General features: G+C 38.8%; 1 protein-coding gene across 26 annotated transcripts in view; it reads left to right on the top strand.

Moving 5' to 3' along the window:
• Positions 1 to 24,440, top strand: part of LOC113261161 (dystonin) — a 453,463-nt gene that overhangs the window by 182,277 nt on the left and 246,746 nt on the right. For 24 of the 26 annotated variants that reach the window (XM_026507181.4, XM_026507164.4, XM_044387138.3 and 21 more), the window contains one exon: positions 22,763 to 22,824. In XM_026507181.4, coding sequence (XP_026362966.3) covers positions 22,763 to 22,824 — 62 coding nt within the window. Of the gene's footprint in view, positions 1 to 13,217; positions 13,404 to 22,762; positions 22,825 to 24,440 lie in introns of those variants that run through there. The other 2 variants (XM_048219595.2, XM_044387141.3) reach the window with 1 other exon arrangement.

Below are 24,440 nucleotides of genomic sequence, written 5' to 3'. Positions count from 1 at the left end.
ACTTCTACATTACTGAATGCACCTCTTCCTCTCTACTGGGCAGTAGAAATGGTCTAGCCTCTTGACTTTATCTTCTCTCCCACAGTATACCTGTTTCATATCCCACATATCCCTGTATCATATGTTCCTTTCAGCTAGTCCTCTGGCTCTGCTGTTACACTTGGAAGGGGACTCTCTTTTCAGTGTTGGAGGAGAATTCTGTGAGCTCCATGAGGTCCCTGATTAAGAGGAGGTAGGGATGGGGTAAGGAATAAAGCAATTTGTCAAGTTCTCTTTAGATAAATCTGTAGCATGGCTAGTAAAGTTATATAGTGTTGCTGAATGATCCTATTTTGCAAGTTAGAAGTGATTATTCATTTTTTTGGTAGCATTTCTATAATCTTTTTTTCCTTAGGCTGATGAACACTTTATGTCAAAAGGCAAAGGAGGATGTAGGAGTAATTTCATCATTTTTTAAAAAAAGATTTTATTTATTTATTTGACAGAGATAGAGACAGCCAGCGAGAGAGGGAACACAAGCAGGGGGAGTGGGAGAGGAAGAAGCAGGCTCATAGCGGAAGAGCCTCATGTGGGGCTCGATCCCATAATGCCGGAATCACGCCCTGAGCCGAAGGCAGACGCTTAACCACTGTGCCACCCAGGCACCCCTAATTTCATCATTTTTGAAATGTTATCCTACTACACTTGCTTTTAAGGTGTGTGAAAATTTTAGTCTTCTTACATTTGACATCATTGGAATCAGTCTCTTTGCTGGTAGTGTTTAGCAGGAATTTGGGACTTTGTAATCCAAAGACCTGTGTTCAAGTCCTAGTTACCAGCTAAGTGATATTGGAGAAATCAGATCACTCTCATCTATTAGTGCCTTAGTTTTTTTCATCTTTAGATGTGAATAAGTACTCGCTCACAAATATATGTGAAATAAAGTGGGATGATTATGTGAAAGCACCCTGCAGACTCTGGAGTGCAGTGTGATTTTACGAATACTAGTTTCCTCATCTCACGTTATGCCCATTCCCATTTGTGTACTTCTGCTACTGTTCCTTCTACCAAGTGTGTGCGTCTCCTCCTACACGTCCTCAAGTCTGCTGTGAGTACTCAAGATTACCCTGGTCGCGGGGCTCTCCATTCCCATTCTACGTGTGGTCAATAAAGCTTCCTATTTTGTGTCAAATATCTGTTTTTTATTTCCTCTGTTAAGTTTGAAATGCCTTTTTTCTTTTCTCTTCTTTTCTTTCTTTCTTTCTTTCTTTCCTTCCTTCTTTCTTTCTTTCTCAAGATTTACCCATTTATTTTGGAAAGAGAGAGAGAGTGAGAGCACAAACGGCAAGGGCAGAGGGAGAGAGACTCTCAAGCAGGCTCTGCACACAGCACAGAGCCTGATATGGGGCTCGATCTCACAACCCTGAGATGACCACCTGAGCCGAAACAAGAGTTGGACACCAACTGACTGGGCCACCCAGGTGACCCAGATTTGAGATGCTTTGATGGTAGAAGCTATATTTTATATACTTGTATCATACCGCACAATATCCCTATGTCATGTGTTCCTTTTAGCAGTTCTCTCTACATCTTGTATATTTCATGCCCTTTTGGGTATTTTCTATAGCCCTGAGGCATACTTTGGAGCTGAAAAAAATAGGCATTGGTTGGCCTTACTATAAGCCAGTGAAATAGAAAACATAATCCAATTATATTTACTTTATAATCCTTTTTCCTGTCTGATCCATTTCTGATTCTAGAAAGTACCTAACCTCTGAATAACTTGTAATTAGCTGAAATTATCCAGGACTTATGAAATAAAGAACATGTGTTTTAATTTAAATACTTTATCCATGTGTAGTTTGTTAGAAAATATTTTTAAGTCTTAGAAATTTTTCTTGCAACTATGATGTCATTTCATTTATTACACTAAAATATTCATGTCTCAGTTTGTTTGAATCCAGAACTAACATATGTGACATTTTGATTTTGGTGAGCAAGCTGTATCTTCAGTTACTATAATTAAGCGGTCTCAGATTTCACGTACAGTTAGCTAATAAATATTCATGAGGCTGCCAGGAGAGTGAAGCCAGTGGTAAAGGAGATGGTCTGTATTCAGAATCCACTGAGCACATTTACTCTCAAGGCCCTGTGGTAGACATGCTAAAGTAAATTAAGTCTGGATGTCTCCGTTAAGAGCACAGACTCTAAAAAGAATGTGTTGTGCAGACCCCATCCGCAGAAATAGAATTAAAAAAAAATTGTGCAAAGTCAGATAAAAATTTACCTTTGGTATGAATGTCAGTGTGTTTTGCTTACACTTTTTAAAAGGTCATCATCTGCAAAAAAGTCACATATTTCTTCTGCTGAATTAATTTCCTTTAAAAAGTTTCACTTCATAAAAGTTGTTATGTTTCCACCAGAGGTCAGTTGGAGTGGCCTATATCACTGTGTAATACTTTAGTTTCTTTCTCATCCCCATTGCTAAATGAAAGGCTTATTTCTTTTTTAACTGAAAATTTCATTATCAGTAGTATTAAGTGGATTTCTAAAATGGTTCATGTAAACAGAAAGTCTGTTTTAAGAAGCATTACTGTCTTCTTTGCCCCAGGATGCATTTTGGAGCTCTGGGCATTTCACGGGCTCTGCTATTGCTTCATTACTGTAACTGGATAATCAGACTTGTTTTTTTTTTTTTTTAGGGTAGTAATAACCTACGAGCAAGTGTCTAGTTGAATGTGTGGCCGTGATACATGTTCTGTTACTTCCAAACCTCATTTGGAGTGAGCTTGTGCTCACTCTTTTCATAGCGTCCTTACAAATCTTTTCCTGGAAAAATTGGTTGACTTAATTCAGAAATGCGTCACCAGAGGGGCACCTGGGCAGTGCAGTCGGTGGAGCGTCTGACTCTTGGTTTCGGCTCAGGTCATGATCTCAGGGTGGTGAGGTTGGACTCCATGCTTAGCCCGGAGTCTGCTTTTGATTCTCTCCCTCTCCCTTTGCCCCTCCAGCTCACTCTCACTCTCTCTAAAATAAATAAATAGATCTTTAAAAACAAAACAAAAGAAGGGTTACCGGAGATCTCCTTGAAAAATCTGCCGTCACTGAAGTAGTGTGAGATTCGCCGAAGCTATCAAGGATGCTTCTGATGTTGCCGTCACTTAGATTGCCGTAAATGTTTGAGATGAGCGCATTTCGGTCCATCACACAGCATGACGAGGAGCTACCATTTTATGCCGAGCGTTCTCTTAGTTGCATGACTTTCAGTATTATTTTTTTCTTTTTCCAGCCTCTCTACAAGTCTTTGAAATGGCTGGTATTTTCTCCATTTTACAGATGAAGAAAATAAATCTTAAGGAGTTTTACTAACTGGCTCCTACCCACAGAGTTAGTAGCACAGTGGGGATTTGAGGCCAGGTCTTTCTGCCTTTAAGGTTGGTGTGCTCTAAACTGCCCCAGTGAGGTCGTAAGCTAAACACTTATGTGTAGCTATTTCAAAGTTCTGTTTCCTCTTCTCTGTTGTGTTGCTGATGGAGTCCCCCATTCCTTAGTGTGGCTTTTCTCTACAGACCTTTTTTTCTGGCCTAACCATCCATGATTCTTCTGTGTGCATCACATACTTTGTCCCTGCCTAGTCACCTTTAATTCTCTCCTAGTTTTGCCTTCTGTCCCTGATATATTTTCTTTGCATACCCTTTTCATTCTTTCCTTATACTCTCCACCTTTCCTGCCCCCCCCGCACTAAAAACATACACAAATATAAATCAAAGAGATGAAACAAAACAGATTAAGCTCAGCTTTATTCATAGTAGCATATATTGCTTATTATATTGGAATGTGTCCAACATCCATCAGCAGGTGAATGCATAAACATCCAATTAATGAAATACCTCTTAGTAATCACAAGGAACGAATCATTGATCCATGCCACAACATGAAGGAATCTAAAAAATATTATGCTGTCAGAAAGAAGCTAGACTCAAATAGACTCTATTTATGTGATACTGTAGAATAAGCAAAACTAATCGGACAGAAATCTTGGGATGGAAATCAGATTGCTTGGGTGGGGGGAGGTGAGGATGGATCGCAGAGGGCCACTAGGGGAATGGAAATGTTATATAATTTTTTTGGGTGCTGGGTATAGGATGCAAACAACTGTCAAAACTCTTTGAACTAAACAGTTAGCATCGGGGCGCCTGGGTGACTCAGCCATTAAGCATCTGCCTTCAGCTCAGATCACGATCCCAGGGTCCTGGGATCAAGCCCCGCATTGGGCTCCCTGCTCAGCGGGAAGCCTTCTTCTCCCTCTCCCACTCTCCCTGCTTGTGTTCCCTCTCTCGCTGTGTCTCTCTGTCAAATAAATAAAATCTTTAAAAAAACCAAACAGCATTTACTTGTTTTATTTTGTTAGTTAAACCTCGATTAAAAAAAAGAATCGGCTAAGCGCCTTTTGCACAATTCTGTTGTAGCTTATCACAAAGTTTTGCAGTTTGGCTGCTCAGTCTTCCTTGCTGGACTGAGGCAAGCTGTATGACTCATTACATTGCCCGTCTTTAGCGCTCGCCTGGCACTTAGTTGGTTCTCAAGAGATGCTTGTTGAATTAATGGACTGCTACCTTCTGAAAAAGCCTGGCTCATTAAAAACAAAAAAAAAAAAGATTGGGTTTGGAAATAGTAGGGGCCCCCCGAGATGTTTAATACATAGGGTATGTAAATCTAAGCTTTTTAGGAGATGCAATTCAAGCCATTACTAATGTAGTTACAGAGATTTGTATATTTAAAAAAATGGAGTTTGAGTCTATATTTTTAGTGGTTTGAGTCTTTTAGTCATTAGATAACAGGTGATGTCTGAAGTTTATTTATTTTATTTTATTTTTTTAAAGATTTTATTTATTTATTTGACAGAGAGAGACAGCCAGTGAGAGAGGGAACACAAGCAGGGGGAGTGGGAGAGGAAGAAGCAGGCCCATAGCAGAGGAGCCTGACGTGGGGCTCGATCCCAGAACGCCGGGATCACGCCCTGAGCCGAAGGCAGACGCTTAACCGCTGTGCCACCCAGGCGCCCCTATTTTATTTTTTAAGATTTATTTATTTATTTGAGAGAGAGAGAGAGAGCGAGAGAGAGAGAGTGCGTGACCAAATAGGGGGAGGAGCAGAGGGAGATGGAGAAGCAGACTCCACGCTAAACACAGAGCCAGACTCTGGGCTCATCCCAGGACACTGAGATCATGGACTTAGCCGAAATGAAGTCAGACATGCAACCAGCTGAGCCACCCAGACGCCCCTGAAGTCTAAACTAACATTTCCTCAATGCCCTCCCCCCTCTTCTTTTGGAATAAGTTTGGACTGGACCAGATCCCTGAGTCACACCTCTGGCCGTAGGGGCCTTGCAGTTACTTCATTGTTGAAGTAAATTTTAGTTTACAAAGTTCATTTAAATAGCCAGTCAGAGGTTGCTGAAGGCTCGGTTGGTTTATAGCTAATGGGCCACATGGTGGTGCCCTGTTCTCTAAGGGAATTTGGTAGCTTGTCTCTTGGGGAAAATTCCTCAGTATTTTAAATGTCTGCCTGAATCTGGTAGTTCAGTTATAGTTCAGAGTTAGCCACACATGTTCAAAAGGACACCAGTAGCAGTAAGGAAAGGGAAGGTATAAGACATTTAAAAAAAATTTGTACAAATCGAGAGATTTTCAAAACAAAAATCTCACAAGAATGCCTGCTGTGCAACCCTCCCTTTCAATTGTAAAAAAATTATATATATATATATGAAAAATTGGAAGAAAATGTTGATGTTGATGTCGTAATAGGCATTTTCATGTCACTGAAACTCGTAAGTACTTATTAAATGAATGCTTAATCATTTCGTGGCTATACCATAACTGACTTGATCATTTTTCTATCCTTGGATATTTAATTTTACATTTTTTCTATTAACAGATAATTAATAATCCCTTGGTAAGTATTGAGTTTATTATCAGACAATAATTGTACTTAATGTTGAAATGAATATTTTCTTATGTAAGTTGTAGTCTGAATTTTGGAGTTTCTGTAGGCGATATTCCAGAGCAGTGTAGCATCAGGAGTTATGAGTGTGGATTGTGGGGCCAATGGCCTTGGTTTGAATTCCAGATTCTCCACTTATCAATTTTCTGACCCTGAACAGATTACTTCCCAGTGCCTCAGTCTCCTCATTTGTAAATTAAGAATAATAACAGACCTCCACTGTGAAGATATAAAATGTGTAGTCCAGGGCCTGGCACACAGTAAGTATTACAGAGATATCAGGCATTGTATTTACTATGCCAGGACACATGAATATTATGAGCATTTTAAAAGCTTCTTTATCAGTATTGCCAAATCCTTGACATTCAGTTTCTCCTCTTTGTTCTGCCAGCCCTAGTCTTCATTATATCATTTATCTACTCACTAATAAAAGTGTGGAAACAAACAAACTAAAACACTGCACTGACATATTTATTTATTTTTGACATATATCTTCTTTTTTCCTGTTGTTTTTAGGGGGCTAGCATGTGACATGTTACTTTCTTATGAAGATAGGTAGGAGGGTCATGTGTAAGTTTGAGACCACCCTGTTGTTATAGGGGAAGATAAAGGTGCATAGAGTATTTTTAAAATGCCTGGAAGGATGTCTGAGAAAAGTATCCAGTTCTTCAAAACTTCCTTTTGTGTTTGAGGGAAGAAAGCATGTGGACAAGGCACGAGTTCTGTAGAAAGCTGAGGCCTGGAAAAGCGATGTTCTCTAGGGAGTAACTTAGGGAGAAGCTCTTTTCTCCTCTCTCTTGCGTCAGAGCCCTTTCATCCCCATCTGTTTCACCCCTGTGTTTTGCATAAGCTCTGGTTTGGAGAGTGCATCTCTGGCTAAAAAAGTTCGAGGGGCGCCTGGGTGGCTCAGTCGTTAAGCGTCTGCCTTCAGCCCAGGGCATGATCCCAGCGTTCTGGGATCGAGCCCCACATCAGGCTCCCTGCTCCGCTGGGAGCCTGCTTCTTCCTCTCCCACTCCCTCTGCTTGTGTCCCCTCTCTCGCTGGCTGTCTTTCTCTCTGTCAAATAAATAAAATCTTTAAAAAAAAAAAAAAAAGTTCTAAGATCTTTTCGCCTGGAGAGGAGTTCAGCCTCAGGGAGAAGTCTCCTGGCACTCCACACACTTATTACTATGTGTGTCTTTCCTTTTGCTCATCAGCACTTATGGGTGTGGCTCTGGGAAGGGGGTGCCGTTGTGGTTGTGCCAGAGCCCTTCTGGGATGAATTGAGGTCACCTGCTGTGTGGCTTCTGAAGCCCACTGGGGCACGGATGGTGCTGCTGTAAGTGAAGCGGTTGCCCCACAAGCTGTAGACTACATTTAAATACGAAATTTTGGGTGGGAGGTAATCTCAAAACAAGCCCAGGCTGAAATTTTTTTCCAGTGGTTCAGAGTAGTGTTCCTCACCCTTTATCCCTGCTGCTGACTCACTCCATGACTGGCCTTGTAGTAAAGGAGCGAAAAGTATTGTGCTTGTGAATCACCCCGTAGTTCCCTTCAACTGGAGAAATGTAGCCTCATAACCTGAAAAAATACTCAAATCCTTGGTTAAAGTAAAAGGGATCACAACTGTATGAAAGAAGTTACTAAGACTTCTAGATGTCAATTATACCTCTGTTAAAGAACGAGAACTCTAGGTCGCTCTCTTTCATGAAGAATAAAATTTGTTGGGTGAATATTAGACCACGTATTAAGTTACTTTTGGTTTTGTTCCTCGGGCCACTGTGACAGATTCATGGTACCAGTCAATACTTATCAAGAAAGACTGATTATATTCAAGGTAAACAATAAGAATGTTCTATTGTGCAATAACCCACCGTCTATTACCAGAGAGACGCAAGAACTCCCAAGTTCTTGTTTTTGTCCCTTGTATTGATTTGCTCTATCACCTTGAGAAGAATTCCGGATTTTTCTCTTTTGCTGGTTCACCAAATAGTGAGATTTTATGCAGTTCATTTACTGAATAAGGGATTGTTTCCTCAGTAACTGAGGACATTTTATTTTTCTTTTTCTGGAATTGATATGATAAGAAATTAAGGCACCAATTTATCTTATGTCTTTTCCTAGTTTCCTCGATTCTGGAGAGTGTATGAGTTTGAGTCTCCTTGTGTCTTATTCCTACTAATAGAAAGCAGAAAGGGCATTAGAAATTCTGGGTCACATTCTAGCTCCGCTGCTTCCTTGCTGGGAGAAACCTTGGGTTAGATTAAATCCTTTGAAATTTATTTATTTTTAATGAGTAAAATGAAGGTCATGATACATAAATACGGTATTTGTGAGATGATGTGAAATCCTATAGTACACAGCATAGTAACTTTGACATGAGTGTGATGCTTGACATTTGTTGCTTTACACATATTTGCTAACTGAATTAAAATGATTAGGGGGTCTACTCCTATCATATTTATACTACTATCATCTTACTTAGTGCTTATATTAATATATGTATTAGGTATCTAGTAAGGTACCTGGTAATGGTTACTCAATTTTACAGATGAGGTAACTTGAGTTAACAGAAGTTAAATCATTTTCCCAAGCTGAAATTGTTTGCTAGTGTTGATGCCAGGATCTGGACTCATGTTTGTGTAGGCCCCTTACCGTTGCCCCAACTCCTAAGTGCGTTCTCTCTCCTTCCCGCAGCTACCTTCATAGCCTACCAAATGGAGTACATGAACTATATAGAGGAAAATTCCTTTTTATTTCTTTATGTTTTAAAATCTAAAGGCAGGGGTGCCTGGGTGGCTCAGTCATTAAGCGTCTGCCTTTGGCTCAGGGCGTGATCCCGGCGTTCTGGGATCGAGCCCCACATCAGACTCCTCCACTGGGAGCCTGCTTCTTCCTCTCCCACTCCCCCTGCTTGTGTTCCCTCTCTGGCTGGCTGTCTCTCTCTGTCAGATAAATAAATAAAATCTTCAAAAAAAACTAAAGGCACCTGATTACTTAATAAACTTACATAAGCATGTATTATCTAATTAAGGTATTGGTTGGGACAGAAAATATCATCAGGGAAAGAGGAAATATTCTTTCATAAACCAATAAGTCATACAATTTGAAAGAAATCTGAGAACACTATATGCATTCAGTATAATTTGTTGTTTATATTTTTCTCTGAGCTATTGGACGTCTTAATTTTTGAGGTTATCTAAGATTGATTTGAATTTTAAAGTGAGTGGTTCTGTTCTCCTTCCATATGGTAGTTATAATTGTAAAAATTTTCAGAACTAAAGACTTTAAAACCCCACACGATCTCAGGTACTCATAATCTTATTGGATTTATCTCATATATAAATAGTGGGGAAACAATGTTCATTTGCTCTGTTTTCATTAACTTATCTATAATAACTATGCCTTTTAGAATATATTCTTAACCAGACCTCTGAATCTTAAAGAAAGGCCAAGATTGAAAAGTCTAAAAGAACTGTAATTTCTGTAAGTTGTTGAACACAGATAAAGAATTGCAGAAACTTTCTGCCCTTCACAGTGACTCAGAACAACAGCGGTTAGATCATAAACAGTTCTTAAATGTTGTAGCAGTGTAACTGTAATTAGAAGGTTCCTTATGCTCCAGTGTTTTTAGTGTGCTCCGTTGGAGAAAGTAGGTTAAAAGCAGATTTTAGGTGTTTTATATTGCAGTTCTTGGCCAGTTGCGAGAACAGACAGCAGTAAACTTTTCAGAGCAGAATCCAGGAAGTACTTCTGTTCCCAGCCACGTCTGCTGTGGCTCCAGTACTGTGGTTCCTCGGCCACACAGCCCCTGTGCTGGCCGGAAAGGACCAGAGCTGGTTGTCGAGTGTGGGGAGTGGTGGCAGCCGGGGAGGAGCTCTACAGAAAAGCACTTGTGTGGAGAGATTTACTCTCTTTGTTCTACATCATCTATGCCTCAGCTTACTTAGCACATTCTATGCTTGTCCTGCTTCTGGATTCCTGATAGAGGAGAGCAGAACCATGACTGTATTTTGTGCTGTGGCAGTTAAACTTCCAACAGGGGTGCCCTCCGAGCGGGATAATGTCTAAATATGTTCGCAGTTATTGATTCTCCTTTCAGAGACTTTCTACAGCCTCATCATTTTATATCCCAGCCTGGGCAATCATCCTCTGAAAAGGTGTCACCAGCTGATCCTCCCCTTCTCCCACCCTCTTACTCCTCTCTCCCCTTGTCTCGCCCTTCCCCTCTCTCCCCTGCTCTTCCTTTCCTCCTGCAGTCAGCAGCCTAAGAGCAGCCTAACCATACCTGAAGTGTTTAGCTCTATCTTCAGATCGGAGTGGGGGTACTCTGACCTGTGACTGAGTCTTTTTTCTATGTCTTCTATAGAGTCTGTCAGAGTATTGAATATATAAATGAATAAAAGAACTCGAGATACCTTTTTTTCCTCACAGTTACTATTCACAATACACAAAGGCATCTTCCTTGTAAGAGAGTCACTCAGTGTAGAAGTATGAAGAATGAAGTATGCGTTATATCACACTGATCTCCACTCCTTCCAGCTTCCGCCCTCTTCTGATGAAACTGCTCTTTCCAATTTGATGCACATCTTTTATATACATTATTTGCTTTTTTTTCACTTAACTGTATGTCTTGGAATCTTTTACATGCCACTATGTGCAAGGTTTCCATTATCGATATTCTGTAGGATGGGTGACGTATTTCCCCGTGTCTTTGTTGGCCATTTGCATTCCTTCTTTTTGACTTGGAGACTCATATACTGAAATCATTTGCAATTGGGGAGGGGCTGTCTTTTTTCCTACTGATTAATAGGAGTTGTATTTTGGATGTTCTTGGTGTGTATTATATAGCGTGTATTTTCTTTCAGTTAGTCATGCTTTATTTTTAACTTCATTTATAGTGTTACTGTCACATCAGTACTTTGTCACATTTGTCTGCCTTTAATTAATTAATTAACTAATTTTGAGAGAGAGAGTGTGAGCATGCATTAACGGGGGTGGGGGGATGGGGAGAGAGGGGGAGAGGGAGAATCCCAAGTAGGCTGTATGCCCAGTGTGGAGCCTGACACGAGGCTCAGTCACACGACCCTGAGATCATGACCTGAGCCAGAATCAAAAGTCAGACACTTAACTGAATGAGCCTCTCAGGCACCCCAAATTTGTCTGCCTTTAAAAAATTTTTTGTCTGCCTTTATATGTTTGTATTTTTTGGGAGGTTTTGTAACTTGTTTTGAAACACTCTTCCTACCCAACTATTTTTAAAGCACAGTTTTCTGTATTTTCTTCTAATGGTTTCATTTGTTTAAAAAATTCTTTCACTCTCAGGGTGCCTGGCTGGCTCAGTCGGTAGAGCATGTGACTCTTAATCTTGGGGCTGTAAGTTTGAGCCCCCATTACTTAAAAATAAAATCGTAAAATTTTTTTCTCATTCTCATTTCTAATATTGTATAATTTCTTTATGTACTGCCAGATAGTGTAAGTCTGAAGGTTTTATTATAGCTATATGTTTAAGATGTGTTGTAAGTTCCATGCTTATCTTGAAATATCTCCTTTATAAATTATGTTCATTTCTTGGCAGAAGGATTAAGGATTTTTGAAAATGTAAAGAGCTTCTTTATGAAGATATGCCAATAACTCTTTTTTTAAATGTGGTTTTTAGCCATACTTACTATCTAGCACAGAAGCAGTAGACTATCTATGCTGTCAGCAAGGAGGGATTGCAACAGATAGTAATGTCAATTTCATTTAGATTCAGATGTTAACAAATAATGGTCATAAAAAACAAAAGCTGATATTCATCAACATTGGGAATTTAAATTGATAAAGCTAGTAATAAGAAAGGGATAACCCTAGAATTTTTTTTTTTATCCTGTCATTTCTTGTATAGGAGGAAGAATTCTTTTTAAGCCCTGAGGAATTCAATCTTGAAAATGAAAGAACAGAGACTGTCTCAACTATAGTCTTAAAGTATTTCTTTGTATCATGCAACAGCGTGAGCATCTCCTGTTATCAAAATTAATTAGAACAGAGGAAGAACAATACTCCTGATTGGGAGATCAGGTATAGGCTTGAAGTATATGGGACTTTGCATTAGTGACTAAGAAATTAGTGGGAAATAACACTGGTATACCCATGGAGTCCTCGACTGTGTTGCAGACTTTTTTTTTATGATGAATAATTCAATGACATGATTTTGGTGGGATTTTCCTAATAAGAATCCTGCTTTTAACAAAACAGGGGCAGAGGGTAGATGCTGTGGCGAAGGCTCAGAAATGTTAAGTATCTTCCTTTAGGTCTGTAGTCCCACAGAGCTGGGTCACACAGATCAGCAGGGGAAGGCTGGATTAGTTGTAGCTCTATAGTTATAGAAATAAACTATAATGATTTCTGTGGGAATATTTGGTAAGATTTTTCAATTAAAATGGGAGCAGGGACTCCCTTGCTCCTAACCATGACACCTACAACCTCCAGTCACAGATGATGTCGGCTAGAGCCCCTGTAGGTGAGGGTCACATCAGGTGGGCAAGGGAGTTGTTACTAGGGTGAAGGACAGAGCCCCTAGGGGTGATTGGGTGCAGGCTGCCAGCTCACAGGTGGCCAGAGGTGGGACTGGCCCCGGGGAGGGAAAGGGGTGGTGATGTGCGTCAGGTCTGATCCATTCTCACCCAGCTCCCTGCTCGTCAGCTCTACATTGTCATCAGTTTCAGGTGGAATGAGATTAAAGATCCCATTTAGGCTGTGGAATTTTAGGCTGGTTTCTTAATCTCCCTAAATCTTGTTTTTATATCTTTAAAATGAAGAGGTACCATCCAGCTCAAAGAATTGTGATTGAAGTGAAAATTTTTGTGAAGTGTACATAAATACTTGATGGTGGAATCCCCCCGAAGGATATGTGTCTAGCATATAAAGTTGAGCTTTCTAAATCACCTTCATAGCATGCATATCAGGGATGAGTTAAACAAGTTCGGCTGGGTGGTGTTTTTTATTCCAGGGGAATTCTGCCTGGAGTGTTAGAGAATGTGATGAGCTAGTTCAGCAGTGAAATGTAACATCCTATTGGTATGACTCGTTGCAAAAAAAGTTAGGAAATCAAAACTCTCTTTTTAAGGGACTTCGTATGAACTGCTTAAAATTAAAAGGAGAAAGATAACTTAGGTTTTTTTTTAGTAATAGTTGTATTATCTTGTACAAAATAGTGCAGGAGGCTGGCTTTGCTAATGTTTGTTTAAAAGGGGGAGTTGACTAGTTTTCAGCTTGCAAGTGGGAGTGTCTAGTCAGTGTTTTTCTTTCTACATAGAAAGTTAACAGGACTCTGACACATCAGAGTTTGTACGGAAAGTTTAGGGGACTGTTGGACACATTTCTCGCAGAATGATGGGGCAGCTCATGAGGAATGATCAAGATTGGAACGCAAAGCTGGTGGGGCTGATGTGCTGTATGGGTTAGTAGTTTGACCCGTAATATCACTTTCATGTTTTCAGACCTGAGAAAGGAAAGTTGGCTAACCTGTGTTGGTTTGTGTGGCGGGAGTTTAGCAGGCTGCGAGCACCCTTCAGAAATCTGGACGGGCTCACATAACTTCTGAGCCTCCCTGGAGGGAACTTTCACCCTCTTGTCGTACATAGGATATGTGTTTAGATAATCCTAATATTTATTTTACGTGTGATACTAAGTGGATTTAATTTCAAATGGATTTTCCTGAAGACCAGTCAGCAGAGGTTGTTAGAATAGTAATCAGTGCTCTTTTTGCACATTTGTTTTTTCCAAATGCTGTTATTCTTTGCATTCTGTGTCATTTCATATTTTCAGCCAGGTTGTACTTTATAAAGTGATCATAGATGTATATTTTTACTTGGAACTTACTCTGTAAATGAAATAATTTTCCAAAAGAGGAATGTTCTAAAACTTCGTTCAGAAAAATAACTGGATAGTCTGTAAAACCAGTAAAATTGGTTAAAATGTCAGGAATGGTTTTCCCTTTTTGTTGTCATAGCAACATTGCCCTAACTATAAATCTCAGTGTTAGACATCCCTTACTGAAATGAAATAAAGAACCATTATGAGACTTGTAATTGGAAAATTTAGATGGTGTAATCTGGAATACTTCCTTTTGAAATAACTTCCTTTTGAAATAATGCTTATGGAAAGTGGCAAATCACTGTCTCCCCAAACTTAAATTATTCCCTGATCGTAAGTGGCTTTCCTGAAGGAACTTGAGGCCCTTAAAGTCCACGGTACCTCTTCCTCATTGTTGTAGCACTGTGGGAAGCTTCTAGTGCTGAAGAACCTGCCTTGTTGTACTCGAATGGGAGTCATGTAGGTTGATCATGGTTTAAAAGAAAAGGTTTAGGTGTTACTGTTAGGGAAGAGTATCAGAATTTATGAAATGTGTGTGTTATTTAGTTAACTTTACTTCTGGTACCTTACTCATGTCCTTTATCTGTGGGTCATAATTCCCAGGTATGTTACCTCAGCATTACCTGCCAGATATTTAGCTTCCATCTTACATTTTCAGCAGTGGTTTTGAGCCTCTAGCAGAAACCATCACATCCAAACCAAAATGATCAAAATAACCTTTTTAGAGTTGTATTATTTAAGTGACTCTCTCATCTGTACCAGGAGTAAATTATTTGTTAAATCACTATTTTTTTTATACCATGTGGGTAAGAAATTAATCGATAAGTGATTTTTTTAGAACATGTTCTATTTTTTCATATTCCTTAAAATAGAGGACCACTTTTATTAATTTATAAAATAGGAAATGTATTTTATTAACCATTATGTGCCAAGAGAAGAATTTATATAATATACATGATTATGTACATAATTACATGTATATAACATATATAATTATATATAACATATACATATATTAAATTTAATGAGGCAGAATAAATTTGTTTAGAGTTTGTATTACATGATAATCCAAAAAATTAATAAAATTTTGGAGAATAGTTACAGGAATGCCTTAATCTCATATTCTGTAACATGATATGAAAGCTGTCTATCCTTGAAATACGAAGATTTTTAAGTAACACATTTTAATTTTTTTTCTTGTTGATTTAAGATTAGGGTCCTAGGTTATTAATTGGATGGGAATAATGTGGATATTGCCTAAGAAGTAATATTTTTTTTATTCCCCTCTTCTGTTTTCTTTTTGCTGGAGGCTTGGAAAAGCAATGCCGAAAAAGGTGATATGAGTACTAGACTTTGGTGCAGAGGTTTCATTGTTTGCATTCGTTTGTCCAAAGTTCACATGGCACAGCTGAGCTGGATTCTTCAGCACCCTGTCTGTGGTTGAGATGTGTTCAGCACTTCCCTTTGAAAGATGACTGTATCTTTGGGGTAAAGGAAGCAATGCTGGAGGGAATCACAACACTTGGGTTTTAACACAGGGCTGGCTTCTGTCTTGCTAATCTACTTATTCTCCTGCAGGTCCCATTTGACGGCCCTGAGCAGGGTTGGTCTTTTTCTCATTTGTGCTTGCTTACATGGTGAATGTCGCATCGTTTGCTCAGTTGGCATGCTTATCACACTGTCTTCATGTCAGGTGCCCTCTCTAGATGATGAACTCTGGAGAGCAAGGGCCAGTACACTTTCTGCCAGCATGGTGGTCCCAGTACCACTGTGGTCCTGGGCGCATCATACGGCCTGATAGATGTGGGAATGAATGAGTAAATGAGGGATGTATGGAATCTACATTTTATCAGTAAATAGGACTAGTAGGTTGCTTCTTATTCTTTGTTCTTGCCTTATGTACTAGTAATTTAGGTTCATTTTGAACTCTTTAGGAATGGCAAGGCTCAAAGGTGTTTAAGATGCTATTATTGCTTTAAGAGATAATAGTAGTATATCTAACTCTATAGAGTTCAGTTGTCCTTTTTGAAGCATAATTAATTCACATTATAGGTATTTATTTGTTAAGTGCATGAAAGCACTATAACATCTTCTGTGGGGTAGGCCAAGTTGAGTAAGGTATAGATGATACCCTAAAGGGGCCAACAGAGGAATTAATACATATTTTGTGGATGATAATGTTGGTTAACAATTATTTGATATCATTGTTCTTGGGGAGACTTGTGCCTAGAGATTTTACATTGGGAATTAGTGTGTTTGTTTTCTCTGGGCAAATACCTAGAAGTCCAATATCTGGATCAACTACCCTATGGTAGCTCCATTTTTAATTTTTTGAGGAATATCCATACTGTTTTCTATAGTGGCTGTACCAATTTATATTCCTACCAACAGGGTACGAGGGTTCCCTTTTATCTACGTTCTTGCCAGCACTTGTTATTTCTTGACTTTTTGATAACAGCCATTTTAACAGGTGTGCAGTGATATCTCGTTGTGGTTTTGATTTGCATTTCCCAGATAATTAGTGATGTTGAACATCTTTTCATGCGCTTTTGGCCATCTGTGAATTCTACCAAACATTCAAAGACTTAATAGCTATCCTCTAATTGTTTCAAAAAAAAACTGAAGAGGAGGGAACATTTCCAAACTCATTTTACAAGGGTAGCATTACTTTGATATCAAAACCAGACCAGGACACCACAGAAAAGAAAATTATCGGCCAATGTCCCTGATGAACATAGATGCAAAAATCTTCAACAAAATATTTGTGAACCAAATTCAACAATAAATTTAAAGGGTCATACATCATAATCAAGTGGGATTTGTTCTGGGTGATATGATATTCACAAATCAATCAAAATGATACACTACATTAACAAAATGAAGAATAAAAATTATATTATCTCAATAGATGAAAAAAAGCACTTGACAAATTTCAACATCCGTTATGATAAAAACTCAATAAAGTAGGTGTAAAAGGAACATAGCTCAACATAATAAAGGCCATATATACCAGACCCATAGCTAACATCATACTCAACAGTAAAAAGCTGTGTGCTCTTAGACTTTTTTTGTTGGGAGTTTTTTGATTACTGATTCAATCTCCTTACTAGTAATTGATCTATTCACATTTTCTGTTTCTTCATGATTTGATCTTAGAAAATTGTATGTTTCTGGGAATTTATCCATCCTAGGTTTAATTCGTTGTTGTGTAATTTGTTCGTAGTAGTTTCTTAATGACCCTTTGTATTTCTTTGGTATTAGTTATAACTTTTCTTTCATTTCCAATTTTATTTATTTAAGCTCCCTTCTTCTTGGTGAGTCTACATAAAAGCTTGTGAATTTTATCTTTTCAAAGAACCAACTCTTAGCTTCATTGATTGAACCTTTTATTGTTTTTTTTAGTCTCTATTTCATTTACAGATGGTTCCTAACTTATGGTGGTTTAAATTAGATTTTTTTGACTTACTATAGTGTGAAGGTGATGCATTCAGTAGGAACTGTACTTTGAATTTTGATTTTTTTTTTTTTTTTTTTTTTGCCCCTGATATGTGGTATAATACTCTTTCATGATGGTAGGCAGTGTCAGTTGCAGCTCCCAGTCAGGCACGCAGTGACACAGGTATAGTTACAACCATTCCATAGCCATAAAACCATTATGTTTTTCATTTTCAGTATAGTATTCAATAAGTTACATGATGAATCAACACTTTATTATAAAATAGGCTTTGTGTTAGTGATTTTGCCCAACTGTAGGCCAGTGTAAGTGTTCTGAGCATGTTTAAGGTAGTCTAGGCCAAACTGTGATGTTCTGTAGGTTTGTTGTAATATATACATTATCAATCTATGATATTTCAATCTCTGATGAGGTTATTGAGACATAATCCCATTATAAGTTAAGGAAGTATTTCCCACTCTGATCTTTATTATTTCCTTCCTTTTACTAACTTTGGGCTTTGTTTGCTCTTATTTTCTAGTTACTTTAGGTGTGAAGTTGGATTGTTTATTTGAAATTTTCTTTGTTTCTTAAGGCAGGCCTTGTATTGCTGTGAACTTTCTGCTTAGAACTGCTTTTTCTGTATCCCATAGATTTTGGAATGTTGTATTTACATTTTCATTTGTCCCAAGACATTTTTTAATTACTCCTTTGATTTTCATTTGTCCCAAGACATTTTTTTAATTACTCCTTTGATTGGTTGTTCAGTAGCATGTTGTTTAATCTCCATGTATTTGTGATTTTTGTTCCTGTAATTAATTTCTAGTTTCATACCACTGTGGTCAGAGAAGATGCTTGATATGATTTTAATCTTCTTAAGTTTGTTGAGACTTGTTTTTTGGTCTAACATTTGATCTGTCCTGGAGAATGTTCCACGTGTACTTGAGAAGAATGTATATTCTGCTGCTTTTAGATAGACTATTCTGTATACATGTATTAAGTCCATCTGGTAAAATGTATCATTTAAGGCCAATGTTTCCTTATTAATTTTCTGTCTGGATGATCTATCCATTGCTATAAATGGGTTGTTAAAGTACCATACTATTATTGTATTGCTGTTGATTTCTCCCTTAGGTCTTGTTAATATTTGCTTCATATATTTAGAGTGCATAAATACTTACAACTGTTAAAACCTCTTGTTGGATTGACCTTTTTATCATTATGTAATGTCCTTCTTTGTCTTTTACACAGTCTTTGTTATAAAGTCTAGTTTGGCTGATATAAGTGTAGCCATAGCAGCTTTCTTTTCATTTCAGTTTGCATACAGTATGTTTTTTATCCCTTCACTTTCAGTCTGTGTGTGTCCTTAGATCTGAAGTGAGTCTCTTATATGCAATATATGGATGTCTTTTTTTTTTTTAAAGCCAATCTGTGTCTTTTGTTTGAAGAATTTAGTCCATTTACATTTAAAGCAATTATTGGGGCACCTGGCTGGCTCAGTTGGTAGAGCATGCAACTCTCGATCTTGTGGTTGTGAGTTTGAGCCCCATGTTGAGAGTAGAGAGTACTTAAAAATAAAATGTTAAAAAAAATAAAGCTATTAGAGGTATGTATTTACTGTCATTTTGTTAATTGTTTTCTGGTTATTTTTGTAGTTCCTCTCTGTTCCTTTCTTCTTCTTTTGCTTTCTTCCATTGTAATTTGATAACTTTTTTTAGTGTTAGGTTTCGTTTCCTTTATCATTAACTTTTATGTATCTACTATAAGTTTTTGCTTTGTGGTTACTGGAGATTCATCTGTCTTGTTCTTTGTATGTAACAGTCTATTTTAAGTTGATAGTAAGTTGAGTTTCAACACATTCTAAAAACTACCTTTTACTTTGCCTCCACCCTCATGTTTTATGCTTTTGATATCATATCTTACATATTTTTATTTTGTTTACCCCTTAACTTACTGTTATAGTTAATTTTACTACTTTTGTCTTTTAACCTTCACACTAGATTTACAAATGGTTAATCCACTACCTTTATATTTGCTTTCCCAGTGCAGTTTTTACTTAATGTACACATATGTTTTCTTGTTATTAGTTAGTGCCCTTTCTTTTCAGCTTGAAGAAGTTTCTGTAACATCTCTTGGAAGGCCAGTTTAGTGGTGATGAATACCTTTAGCTTTTACTTGTCTGGAAAACTCTTTATTTCTCTTTCAATTCTGAATGATAAACTTGCTGGGTAGAATATTCTTGGTTGAAAATTTTTTCCTTCCAATATTTTAATATATCATGCCACTTTCTTCTGACCTTCAAAATTTCTTCTGAAAAATCAGCTTATAGTCTTATAGGGCTTCCCTTTTATGTAGCAAGTGGTTTTTCTCTTGCTGCTTTTAAGATTCTCTCTTTTTCTTTAACTTTTGATCTTTTTCTTCAACTTTTGATATTTTAATTACAGTGTCTCTTGGTGTGGGTCTCTGGGTTCTTCTTATTTGGAACTTTCTGTGCTTCCTGGACCTGGATGTCTCCTTCCTTCTTTAGGTTAGAGAAATGTTCAGCCATTATTTCTTCAAAAAAGTTTTTTGCCCCTTTTTCTCATTCTTTTTCTTCTCCTTCTGGGATTTCTGTAATGTAAATATTATTCTGCTTGATGTTGTTTTATGGGTCTCTTAATCTATCTTCACTTTTTAAAATTCTTTTTTTCTTTTTGCTGCTGTGTTTGGGTGGGTTCCACTGCCCTGTCTTCCAGGATGATCTGTTCTGCTTCATCTAGTTTGTTGTTGAACCACTCTGATGTATTTTTCAGTTCAGTTATTATATTCTTCAGCTCTGTGACTTCTGTTTAGTACTTTCTTAATATTTTCTATCTTTGTTGAAGTTCATCCATTCTTCTCTCAAGTTCTGTGAGTATCTTAATGACCATTACTTGAACTCTTTATCGGGTAAGTTACTTATCTCCATTTCATTAAGGTTTTTTCCTGGGGTCTTATCTTGTTCTTTTGCTTGGAACATATTCCTGGGTTCCCTCATTTTGCTTGTCTCTCTATGTTCATTTCTGTGTATCAGGCAAATCACCTACCTCTCCCTGTCTTGAAGGAGTGGTATTGTGTAGGCGATGGACCTTATCATTCAACCTTGCCCTAGCTCTTGGTTGTCTCTCAAACTTTTGTGATTGTTTAAGTGGCCTGCTTTATCCTTGAGAGGTCCCAGTTGTTGAGATTGTGTCAAACCCTGACAGTATTCCAAAGGAAGGGATCTCAGTCAGCATTTATTTTCTGGCTGATTGGAAACCAGACCCTCAGGCAGCACCTTTAAAAGTATGCAAATGTATACAGTCCTGTGGGACCATAGTCATAACCTCTCCTGGGCCTGCAGACGATGTCTTCTTGGCAACAGTTGAAAAATCTGGGCTCCAGATGAATGTATAAGCTCTTTCTGGGAAGTACCCGCAAGCTGTAGTGAGGCTGAGGGTGAGTACAAAGGTGGCGTCCTCTTGCCTATGTTTTCTGAGAGCTCCTCCGTGGTTTCTAGATGTATGGTAAACCTGAAGCCTGCCCCTTTGGCTAATGCTCCAAGACAAGCAAATTGGCCTTTTCCACAGGCACACTGGGGGTGTGTTTCAGTCCAATGTTTGTGCTGTGCCCTGGGAGCAGTAGCTTGCCAAGAAGTATCTCTTCTATTGTTTCAGTTCCATGGAGCCCAGCAACACAGCCCACCCTGGCCACCAGGGACAAGAGCTTCAGGGGTCACCCCTGTGTGGACTGCGTGTGCCCACTGGCTTCAGTAGAGTCCATGCAGAGCCTAGGGCTGAGGCAAGCCCATCACCTTCAGTAGTGCTTGGGGGCAGCCCAGCGTGGTACAAGGCCGCCTACTGGCTGAAGTGGGACTGTGGGAGAAGGAGAGGTGGTGCCCTTGCAACTCCAGTAGAAGCTTTAAAATTAGCTCATGAATTTCCTTCTCATGTGGTCTAGGTGCGTTTTAAACTGCTGCTTTTGTGCTGGATTTTGGGTAAGTGAGTCTGTGTGAGCCCTTTAAGAGTGGACTTTCTCTTTCCCACACGGCCTTTTGGGTCTCTTGGATGTAAGCCTGTTGTTTTGCAAAGTCAGATGTTTAGGGGGCCCATCTCTCTGGTGCAGGTCCAAGGGTTGTGATGCCTGATGTGGGGCACAAATACCTTGCTCCTCAGGGACATGCAGTACATTTGTGAGATTCCTGCCAGTTGTGGGTCACTGCACCGGGGGTAGGGTTTTTGGTGAGACCATGTCTCTGCCTCTCCTACCTGTCTCCTACCTGTGTTTGTTTGTTTGTTTGTTTTTTGGTCCTTTGTTGTGGAGGAGACGTTCAGCTAGTTTTCAGGTCTTTATCAGAGGGAATTCATTCACATGTGGCTGTAGATTTGGTTTGTCTATAGAAGGTGAGTTCAGGGTGTTGCTGTACAGCCATCTGAATCCAAGCTCCTTAACAATGTCCATAAATACTTTTAATAAATGGAACAAACATTTTCAAAGGAACTTCATTTCCATTAAAATAGTTTAAGGGCGCTCAGGGATGAAGAATGTGGAGGGAGAGAGTGAGACATAGCCTACACCTAGGGAATGGATGGACAATTTCAAACTGTGGTAGGGAAGGAAAAAGACCACCGAGGAAGAAGAAAGCACTATCCTAGATGCAGAAAGGAGGAAGAAGGGGAATAAGAACTAGAACCAGTGAGGAGGAAGTAGTATAGTTTTGAATGTCAGTTCTAAATGTTGGAAGGTTATGGTTTTCTTTTGAAATAATGACGTGATGAACCAAAACATTCTAGTACTCTTTCACCTTAAATCATAAGAAGCCTTCCCTCACTCTTCTGTGTACCATGTCTGTGGGAACCAGGGCAGTATCAGCTCTCTGTAGTGAGGATCTAGTTGGGATGTTTCTTTTTTTACGAGACAATTCAAAACTGGGAGTCTAGAAAAGAAGCAGCATGGTCAGTCATTAAATCAGAGTTTACTGCAGCCAAAGGACCTGAATGTAAGTCCTGCCTTTTATCACAGCTATTAAATGTTCTGCTAAATAGTTGTGGACAAGTGTTTTAACCCCTCTAAGTCTTGGTTTCTTCTTCCGTAAGATGAGAATGGCACTAGCTACTTTCCCTCTTTTAGTTGGGAGACCAAATGGGATGTAATATGTGGTCAAGTGCTTAGGGAAGTTCAGTGCAAGGGCTCACCTGAAGCTAGTAAGGTTTTTGTCAGACAACTTCCTAGGAGTGGTAGTTGTGATGGAGTTCATGCAACACTATGAGCAGAGGGGTTTGTTTAATGGAGTAATGTTGGTAAATACAACACTGGGAAGAGACCAGTTTGACAGGTGGCTCTCTAACTTTCTTACGGATAGCTGTAAGTTGCCAAAATTTAACAGGAAAATCCAAATGTACTAAACAGTATTTTTTGAATACCTTATTTTTATTTATATGCATAATCACAACTAAAGTCTCCTCTTTGTAGATTTTACCAACTTCGTTTTATATCTTTTTTTCCCCTTCCAGATGAACGGGACAAAGTTCAAAAGAAAACGTTTACAAAATGGATAAATCAGCATCTCATGAAGGTCAGTTAATATTATTTTCACATCTTGGAATTGTTTAGCGTGCTTTTAATTTATTGTGCAGGAATTGATTGTCTAGCTCTGAAGCATAGCTTTTCAATATCAAATCAAAAGTTTAAATTCTAGAGCATTTGATGTGCATTTTAGTTAACTGTAATTATCTGGTGTGTGGCCTGTGGGTAATGATGAAGGCGAGAAGGTAAGTATACAATGATTACAATGCATTCTGTGACATCAGTTAAAACCTAGCATTATTGGACTCTGAAAAAAATCTCAGCTGTTTAAGAAGTATGTAAATATTTATGTGGTAGGGCATAGGAGAATTTCAGTACTCAGTAAGATATTTTTCTCTCTCTGAAAATTCAAACCAAGTTCTGGCATTGGATATATGTGGATGGCAGAGGGTTATGTGAGAATAAAGGTAGATTATAGAGACAGAAGTGTAGAGTTCTTTAACTTCTTGTACTTGGTATGACCCAGATAGTCGTGCTTATGTGTACATTTCTCTCTGTAGTAAATAGTCGTGGTTCTGAAATTAATATTAAATTAATACTTATTTCTGTGCTCTGGGACACTTTGAGGATCTGATATAAGCTCTCCAGAAAAATACACATGCACACAAAATTTGCATACAATTTCATGGAATTATTGGATCCCACTGAAGCCCTTTTATAAACCTCAGCTAGAGCACCTGTATGACTTCACAATGAACTGTTAATCATATTTCCCCCCCTCTTATGGATAATCCTAAAGTTGGAAACAGGGAATGTTTTAATGTCTGGTGCTTGGGACTTAGAATGTTCTCACAAAGAAACATTATTTTAAATGTGGTTATATTCCTAAGCTACTCACAAATCCTATTGAATGCATCATGTAGCAAAGTAGTACCAATAATGTGATAGCATCCAATAGCCTTCTGTAAAAGTGATTCTCATTTCAAGGGGCATATCAAAGTCACCTGAGGGATGTTTTAGTCCCCTCTCTCTCACCACCCATTGACAAAATCCTTTTCCCCAATTCCGACGTATCGTTCAGGCAGGCCGTGTCACCCACTCTCCAACTGAGAATCATTTCTGTAGGGAGCTTCTGTTACTGCTGGGAGCTGAATCCTTTGGTGTTTTGGCAAGAGATAAAAGTTTAAGACACTGTGCTTTATGATGATTTTGTGAGGAAATATACTGTGAATACTAATGAAGGAGACCAGCAGTTTACCTCCCCTCTTCCAAGCTTTTGTCTCATCGCGCACATATTGTGAGTGGGACTCTTCCACAGGATAGGGCAGAGATGGGCTGACGTTTATGGTACGGAACTTTGGAGCGGAATGCTCTGACGGGAGTTCCTCATTTCTGAGGTGAGTCCAAGGGAAGCAGAGTTTTCAATGAAGAGGTTCCCCTTTGGAGGCTGATGCCCTAGCAATCTTGTAGCTGTGGCTGTCTTGGGGTCGGCACGTTGGTAGGCTCAGCGGGTTGCCCCACGTCTCCTGGAGCATAATTGCTATGGTTCCAGGTTGATAATCAAATTACAACTGTTAGCAGGGGACACCAGAGAGAAGTAGAAACACAAATGAGGTGACCCCCCTAGGAACCGCAGCACTGTGTGCCAGACATGTTGGAATGGGC

This window comes from Ursus arctos, unplaced genomic scaffold (assembly GCF_023065955.2).
Source record: "Ursus arctos isolate Adak ecotype North America unplaced genomic scaffold, UrsArc2.0 scaffold_29, whole genome shotgun sequence".
NCBI classification, from domain to species: domain Eukaryota; kingdom Metazoa; phylum Chordata; class Mammalia; order Carnivora; family Ursidae; genus Ursus; species Ursus arctos.
Note: the sequence above shows the minus strand (reverse complement) of the source record. Positions and strands in the feature narration are given on the sequence as shown.